Consider the following 9,208-nt stretch of genomic DNA (forward strand, 5'->3'; position numbering starts at 1 on the left):
TGGCACTGCCCCTTCCTAGCTCTGTAAGTGTGGGTGTTTCTCAATCTCTTCATCTCTCAGTTTCCTCATTTGGTAAAATAAGCATAAAATAAAACAGACCTACCTTGTGGGGATTTCCAAAGTTGAAATGACACGTTGCTTGCCAAGTACTCAGAAAATGGTAAGCATCTAACAGTGGTAGCTTTCATTGGTGGTGTCAGTTTCATTATGATTATTATTGTGGAAGAATGTTTAAAATTCCAGGCTATGAGAGAAGTTCCATGTAGAGCATTCCGATAGTTTGAATATGACTTGGCTCCCAAGGTCATGTGGGACTTTCAAGCCCAGAGTCCTAAGATGCTGGCAATGCGAGAGTGGAAACTTAATCAATTGCAGTGTCTAGGAGGTGGGACGTAACAGGAGTGTGTTCTTGGATGGCAGTTACAAAGGCCTGGGCTTTGCTTTCTGGCTCACTCTGTGATCCTCCCTCTGCTTGCATTCCATTCACCTGCTGCCCTCACTAGAGGCCAGGCCAGTGAGGCTGCCCAGACTTGGAGAACCTCCGAAGCTGTGAGCTAAATAAATCAATCTCTCTCTCTCTCTCTCTTTTTTAAAAGATGTATTTATTTCTTTGAAAGGCAGAGAGAGAGAGAGAGAGAATCTTCCACCCAGTGGTTCACTCCCCAGTTGGCTGCAATGGCCAGAGCCATGCCCATCCAAAACCAGGAGCCAGGAGCTTCTTCTGGGTCTCCCACACAGGTGCAGGGGCCCAAGGACTTGGGCCATATTCTACTGCTTTCCCAGGCCATAGCAGAGAGCTGGATCAGAAGTGGAGCAGCTGGGACTTGAACCGGCACCCATATGGGATGCCAGCACTGCAAACAGCTGCTTTACCCACTGGGCCACAGCGTCAGCCCCCACCTTTTCTCTTTACAGTTCCCTCAGCTATGCTGTTATAGTAATGAAAAGCTAATACAATCATCTACCTGTTCAAATTCACTCAAACCAATTAGAAGAAAATGTTTTCTAAATATAAAATTAACATTACTTACAAAACATGTACTATAATTTAAAACTGCAAAGAATAAAATTTAAAATACCTAAAGCTTTTCCTCCACAGTGAAACACAATTACACAATTCAGTTTTTTTATTGTTTAAGGTATATCAACTTCATGCATTTCATATATATAAATTTAGGAACATAGTGATTCTTCCCACCCTACCCCCTCCTCCCTGCCCACACTCCCACCCTTCATCTTCCTCCCCCTCCTGTTCCCACTCTTGATTTTTACAAAGACCTATTTTCAGTTAACTTTATACTCATAAGATTAACCCTACACTAAGTAAAGAGTTCAACAAATGTTATGAAGAAAAAAAAAACACAGTCACAAAATTCTATCATGTGGTTTATTGTTATTTGACATGAACATGTTTCCTAGTATGTATTCATCTACAACCTCATTTTTAGCAGTTTCTACTCCTGTTCCCCCAACACTGGTTTAGAATATCCCATGTCTTCCCTTCATGGTGACTCTGACTGGTCTACAGAGAATAGGTCTTTCAGTAGGGCCAGTGTGTATCCGCCTGAAGACAAGACCTTAGAGGACAAAGCAGCTGGGGAAAGGTTTGACCATTTCTGGCCATATGGAAGCCCTCTTCCAAGCAACAACGAAAGGGACAGTGTTCGCTTGCTTTCCGGTGGTTCTCACGTTCCTGTGTAGGATCAGCAGAGAACTTCCAAAGGGGACCCTGGCCCTGGGACGTAGCAGGTGCCACCAGTTATCTCAGTGGCTGTGATGCAGTGTTTCTCCCTGTCCCCAGCAGGTTAGGGGGGGCTCACAGGCACACCATTTATCAGGAGATTTAAACGTCCTCTCTTTTTGTTAGCATTTAGCCTAAGATTTTTGGTGACTCCCAAGGAGATTGAAATGTGTATCAGAAAGGAGCAAAAGTTTGCATTTTTAAAGCAGAAATGAAGAACCTGGGCAGGCGTCGTGGCACAGACTCCCACATCCCACACTGGTGTGCTAATTTGCACTTCCGATCAGCTTCGTGCTAATGCATGCTGAGAGGCAGTGGATGAGGGCCCAAGTACTTGCCACCTACATGGGAGACCCAGATGGAGTTCTGGGCTCCTGGCTTCTGCCTGGCAGAACCCTGGCCATTGTAACCATTTCGGGATTGAACCACTGCATGGAAGAGCAAGATGCTTGCTCAAATAAAACGGTTTTAAAATATATATGAAAAAAGAAAAGAAACATGCATTTCCTCTTTATGCCCACATTAGATTGGCAGCTGTAGGATCGGGATTTTCAGTCATCTTAGGGTTTCCCACAGCTGCATGTCGGGAGTGGTTGTGGGAATGACACATAGACCTCACTGACCTGCACACCTTCAATGACTACTACATCAAACAGTCCACCTCGGAGGCAGTGGGATGTTTAAGCCTATGTAAACAAGGAAAAACGAACTGAAATCCTTACTGACAGAATAAGGATTCTGAAGTTAAAAAATGAATTTTAATACAGGAAAATTGATTTTACATCACTGTCATCATCTAAAATATTCAAATGATGATACTAAAATCTGGAATGTGAACCAGCTGAAGCTGAAGAGAGAGACACTGTTGTGTATCCTGGAGTCTTTAAATTGTATTACTGTATTCAGGAAAATGAATGTGCTCCCTGAAACTAATGAGATTTGTGTTTTCTGCTTGTAACCAGCAGAGGTGGCTGACGGTGATGAAAGGCTGGACAGCATTTCTCTACCACCAACAGGTAAAACACATTTACATTTTCATCACCCGCTGCCAAATACAGCCAAAACAATATTTGCATTGAAAATGCTTTTAACATTAGACATGCAGATGCCTGAGCAAACTGCTGCTGTAACAGACCCAGGCCTCCTCATCAGAGCTTCCCAAGCCCTGTGTTCAGAGGTTTTTTTTTTTTTTAACATGTAATATAAAAAGCATGGAATGTTGCATTTTTCTTACATTCTGCTTCCTAGTCTTAAAATCTCAGAAGAGCAGATCCTAAGAGCTTCGTATTACAACATGTTGATTCCTCAAGGCTTTAAACATTAAAAATTATTTTAACACAAGTGAAATTTCACTTTCGAACGAGAATCGTGCATTTCGTGTGATGACATGCATGCTTTTTCTGTCTTCTCCCACTTCTTCCGAAAGGCCTCCAACAGGCGATCAGTTCTTTCTGTGCTGGATACCCAGGGACTCCTGAGTTTTAATTGAGTGATTAAATAAAGCAGTCCATCCAGCGTGAGTGACACGTTCCCAGGACTGTTAACCAGAGCAGCCAAATACAAGCTTACACTGCTGCCTTTGCTACATGATTGTGTTAAACTACAGACAAATTCTGATTGACATTATTCAGCTCTCACGTAATACCTCTGGCCCCGGCCTCCTGCCTGTGTGTTGGTCATTCCTGAGAGCAGGGGGAACAGGTGTCTGATCAATGAGCCATGTGTCAAACAATTTATTCCCTCACTTGGCCTCAGGATTCTTTATTGACTGCCCTTAAAAGAATACCTGAAGACTGCCGACAAAACCCAGGTACCCTAAAAAGCTTTCCAACTAAAAAAAATCCAACTTGGTGTTTTCTCCTCTAGATTTAGGGTGGTATTTTTTAAATTAAATTTGGTAATTATTAGTGGAGTAACTAGGATGAGTAGGTCATGCGTTTATTGACAGTACACATCCCAAGATGGCAATGAAAGCAGAGTCCATATGCTGGTGGACGTCAGAGCACCAAGCAACTCTTCCATGTAGATAATGCATTGCTTTCTCGGCCCCACAGTAGCTAAGCAGCAGATCAATGGGCAAATAAATGAAACAAACCACATAGTGCAAAAAGGACCTGCTTGTATCTGGTTCTCAGCCGTATATGACCACTACATGAAAGGGATTTCTCTCCTTGTTTGGCTGTTTCCACATTTGTGAATTAAGAGAATGGAAACATGAGATCTCTATTGTTCCTTCCCAATCTGTCAGCCTCTGAATATCAGGACAACGCATTTCAGCCTGATTCTTTTCAACCCTGGGGTGGAACAGTGGGCTTTTCTAGTTGTGTTTCCTTCCCAGGGTGTCCCTGCTGTCCCCAGCTGCCTCCTGAGCATCCTCACTTCCTGTCCTTTCTCTGTCAAGTAACACCTGGGCTTCTGTCTTACCATGGGGCTCTTTGAAATAATACTTCCACATGTTCCTGTGTGAAGAGGGAAGCAGAGGTGCTTCAGATGAAAAAAACTGAGCTCAGGGGATGCTGGAACAGCCTCCCGCAACTGAAAAGAGTTAAGGACTCTGAGAATGAGAAGGAACTTGAGAGATCATGTCGTCCAATCCCTTCTCTTTATCCAGTCCTTTTATTTTACAGGGAAAAAGCCTGAGGTCCAGAAACATTAAGTGACTTTCCCAAGGTCTCACAGCCGGCTGATGGCCTGGCCGGAACCCAGGCCCCTCGACTCCCAGCCATTACACCGTAGAGCTTGCTTACACCTAAGCCAAAGCCAGCTTCTCTCTGCATGTTGTTTAGAGAGCCTAAGAGATGACGGATGTGCTAATCCCTTTAGGATTCCATTTCAAGGTCTCACAGTCGCCACAGTGTGCTCCATCAGTTCATCTGAAACTCCCAGCAGCTGGACTTCATTTCCTTGAGTTACTATCTCAAATTTTTCCCAAAACTGTGAGGTCATAATAATAATAATAATAAATGGTAGATCGCACCTACAGACTTTTTAAGTAGGTTATTGATAGATATTTGATACAGGTTACTAAGGAGCATGATAAAAAAAAAATTTCTCATTTAGAAAAGGGAAAGAAGTCACAGATTGGTGCTCCAATTTTGCAGTAATAAAATTAAATAATCTTGATAGTCCAGCATGTGTCTTGATTGCCACTCTCGGTCCCCACCTCTGTCGGCTGCTTTGAATGCAGTGTTGCTGCTAAGACCCTGCCCTTCCGCGTGCCCGAGGCCGTGCCGGTGGGGGGATGCACCTCTCCAGCAGTGTGGGCCGAAGACGACAGTTGGTCCTTCAGAAGTTCCAACAATGCCTTCCTTACCTCCCCAAGGCCTTTAATTTTCCTTCCAGGACTTGTGTTGGGGAGGGGTGAGGGAATGGTGTCAAGTGCTTCTGTGAGCTAGAAGTGGCCAGGGCAAGCTTCCATCAGGCAGTCCAGTGACCTTGGTTTCAGCTCACTACATTTGCCTCCCATTTGTTTATTTTTAACAAAAATGGGCAAAAATACGACTGGGAAGGAACATGTTTACCTCGCGTATTGTCCCTCAACCTCGTTCCATGGATCTTTTTTGAACTAGCAGAAATCGGCACGGTGTTAGCATCTGCTGTTCAAATGCCTGCCTGCAGGTGACAGGCAGTAGCAGGTGCACAGATGCTGTGTACAGGTGTAGAGAGAGGGCCTGGGCAATGAAGAAAGCCACCGAGAATGTGGGAACAGCTGCATTTAAAAAAAAAGTATGGAGAAAGTTGAAATTGAAACAATATTTTCTAAAATTTAAAATGTGGCTTCTGAATTTGAAGTAGGGTGATGTGCATTTTGGCTTAGCCATTTTTGTCATAACTGGCATTCTTTTACATACTTACCCTTGTAAAAATGAATAAAGATATAAGAAAGAGGCACTAAACTAATTTTACCACCCAGAGACTACTATTACTGAGGGTTTTTTTTTTCACCAGACTTTTCTGTATTTCTGTTGTTTCTTTATACGATGAAGATCAAATGCATACGATTTTGTTTCCTGAGACTTTGGGTTTTACCCAACAAGCATTTTTCCATCTTACTACAAATCTTCATCCACATTACTAGTTGTGTGATATTCTGTCTTGCAGGTAATTCATATGAAAGTACTTCAGAAAGTTCATGGAAAATGGAATTAGAAGGTAAGTTTATTTTAGTGCAAAAAATTCTTGAAATCCATGCGTAGTTTTTTCATAATGTGCCTTTTCCCTGACCTTTACTAAGACCCATCGTATGCATGAATTTCAAAAATTTTTGCACCAATATACACTTATCTTTGAATTCGGTTTTTTCCACAGATGTTTTTGAAGTACCCTTGTATTTTATGTAGCTATTTTCTATCACTGGCCACTACGTGAGCACACCCTAATAACATATTCCTGGACTTTCTTGTCAAAAAAAAAAAAAAAATAACCGTTGAAAATTTCCCATTCCTGAACTATTCGTTTATCACAGCCAAAGCATTGGCTACAAATTTAGTGACGTAACACCTGCCTAAAAAGGTCCGCCCTTGCCCAGAACACCTGGCTGTGGCCATGGCATCAGAGTGGGTGCGACGCTGTTGAGGGAAGTGGCTCTCCCCTTCACCTTCTTGTCTCTGTTGTAGGTAATGTATTTGACACCAGGAGAGAAAACTCGGAGGACACAGATCCAGGTTTCATTGGCTAGACTCTCATTTAGCACAGGTCACTCCTCTGTTTGAATTTCCTCAGAGATCCACGTAGCATTTCAGGTTCTGCAAAGTGTGGGCGTTCTGTGACCGTCCGAATAGTTCCTTCATGTCCGAATACCTTCATAGACTTTTCCTTTGCACCTGTGATAATGAAGCCTCCAGCCTGGCATAAGGTTTCTATAAATCCTTTTTAGGGCTGATTTGCTCCCCTGTAGAAATCCAGCATTTGGTCCATTGTCTATTATGAAAAAGCCCTCCTCTTTTCCCTGTTTTTATCCAGTGTGAATACAGAGTTTTGAAGCATATTTATTTAATGTAAATTGCTTAGATGCAATATAATGGAGAATGGCTCTTTCTGAAATTAATTAGACCATCAGCTTCCAAGAAGGAGGAGTTGTTTTGGGAGACAGGAAAGCTCTGACCCATTAGAGGAAATCATTTAGGATGTCAGCACACCCCAGAATAAGCATTCGTAATTGAGTAAGTGCGAATGGTACATGAACTCCTAGGAAACAAAAACCTTTCACAGAACCTGTGTCAACACAGTGACAAAATAACTCACTAGAAGAGAAATTCAGAGTAGTCATTATCTACATGGTACCTAAAGACTGTCTGAGCAGATAGTCTTAACCAAGTGGCTCAGGGCTTTGGCATTGTGTGGTGACCAGCCACAAATTATGTACTCAACATGTAGTTCATTTGCTCTCTAGTACACCTGCCCTCCACTTTATATAAAGCCAACCTGTGAAAATCTGGATTTATTTTAAAGACCTATCTTGCCACAGGGGTATTTTGTTTTTTAGAAATATTTGCTTCCAGATTTCTTTCTCTAATAAAATGGTGAATTTAAAATACCACTTTTATTTAGAAACACTGTGTTTATACCTCATTTACTGTATAAAGCAAATTGCCTTGAATCTCTGGCACTTAACCTAAAGGTCAAAAATCAGCAAGAATGAAGCTGGGACTGTAGACCCACCAAACGCCAGGGTTAGAAGCTGCTGTGCTGGCCATTAGCCCTTCTCCCCCAGACTTGCTCGCTCACGGGAACTGCACAGGCTGTTGAATCCCACCCCGTGCTCTGCTGTGGAGGAGCCTGAGGAGGGTGAGAGCATGTGGCAGCCCAGGGCCGGGGAACTGGATTTTCTTAGCACCCTGTCTGTGGTCCTTGCGTCACATCACACTGAAACACTAAACCTGGGGCCAGGGGTCTGGGGAGTGATCTGGGGCAACTCACTCTTCCACTGAAGACCCGCCAGTGAACACAAGATGATACGAGGCATGCCTGTCTTATGACAAATGGCTGATCTTAACTGTAGCTTTGTGCAGTCCATCCACCTACTAGACAGTTCCATTTCATACCTGTGCATCTCTTAACTTCCCTCCGGATGCTACAAGGAAGGTTCAGAGCTCTTCCCGACCTGTCTTTGGGCATGCCTCCTTCTCCCCTGTGTCATCCAGTGCTGTGATGGAGTTCTGCACACCAGGGCTCTTGTTTTGCTGCAGCTATGTCTTTAAAAATTGTCCTCTGCCTCCCAGAATGAAATACTTCTCAAGGGAACAGAAAGGATGAACGAGTGACCTTTCACTCTGATAACTCTGATGACCATGTGGCTAGTCGAGGCAGAAGCACTGACCTGTGGCTGTGGGTGGGTGAATACGTAGCATGAGCCTGCGAGGGCCCGTCCTTCCAAGACGGAGACAGCCGGGAGCTCCCAGTGCTTGGGGAAGGGTGGGAATCCATCACCTCACAAATATGCGCAGTGGATTTACAAATTGGAAACACATATCAAAACTGTAACAGCAAAATCATATTTTGTAAATTAAAATTGTATTTGTGTTTACTTACTGTGACTACTGTTCAGACTTTATTCAGAAATCCTTTTTATAGGCTTTCGTAGCAAAAAAATTCCATGTCTATGGGTAATGTCTCAATCTTCTGTATATATGTTTTATTAATATGTAAATATTTAGATTTTTTAAAATTACTATGTTCTTTTAAAAAAAAAAAGAATTCAGCGCAAGGCTAGCTGTGAAAATGGTGTATAACATTGTGTTGTGATATCAACTCCCGAGATGCTCTTTATGTCCGTTCTGGAAGAGTACAATAAATTACTTTAATTGAATGCATGTGAGTCTTGCCTGTGTGCCTGTCTTCCTGTGTTTATGAAGAGAAGTCAATGCTGTTCATTAATTAAAAGGCATTTATTAATACTCTGCTGATCGCCCACAGAAGCTCTATCTCCTTATCAAGTTAATTTTTAAAAAATAAAACTCCCTGCACCCTGGATTGCTACCAGGATGAGTGTCTTCCAACACTGGCAGCTCCCAGACTCTGCCTGGCAGTTCAATCAATTATGAGGGCACCTCCCACAGAAACACTTGAGCGTTAAGTCCTGAGGTGCTTGGAGCCTAATTTTAAATGAATTAGGTAGCTTTGTAATCTTCGCCTAAAAAGGTTAAGCCCTGCTTCTATGGAAACAACACATCAGAAGAACAAATCAATCTTCTCTGATGCAGAGCCATTGCTGAGACATAATTGCTTTCGTCTTTGAACAGTGGAGGGCGCTGCTCCCCCCGGGTAGGTGATGCTTTGAGCAGGTGATGCCCTTGGGCCTGGAATCTGGAGCTCTGGGGTCTTTACCTCCTGGTCTACACAAGCTCTTAAACTTAAATCATATGCGTTTGATGAAAAAACTGCATGGATTTCAAAAATGTTTATGCACCAGAATGAACATATCTTTTGGTTCCATTTTCCATGACTCCTTGAAGCACCCTCCTATTT

The 9,208-nt window shown here is 42.9% G+C and overlaps 1 protein-coding gene across 7 annotated transcripts in view; it reads left to right on the forward strand.

The window, feature by feature from the left end:
* The window catches only part of BEND7 (BEN domain containing 7), a 99,807-nt gene extending 91,261 nt beyond the window's left edge, over nt 1-8,546 (forward strand). For 2 of the 7 annotated variants that reach the window (XM_062210869.1, XM_062210875.1), the window contains exons 8-10: nt 2,704-2,757; nt 5,843-5,893; nt 6,358-8,546. In XM_062210869.1, the coding sequence (XP_062066853.1) occupies nt 2,704-2,757; nt 5,843-5,893; nt 6,358-6,419 (167 nt within the window). In that variant the 3' untranslated portion in view covers nt 6,420-8,546. The other 5 variants (XM_062210870.1, XM_062210871.1, XM_062210872.1 and 2 more) reach the window with 5 other exon arrangements.
* Nucleotides 8,547-9,208: the final 662 nt, after the last annotated feature.

The sequence above is a fragment of the Lepus europaeus genome, chromosome 14, assembly GCF_033115175.1.
Source record: "Lepus europaeus isolate LE1 chromosome 14, mLepTim1.pri, whole genome shotgun sequence".
Classification (NCBI taxonomy): Eukaryota; Metazoa; Chordata; class Mammalia; order Lagomorpha; family Leporidae; genus Lepus; species Lepus europaeus.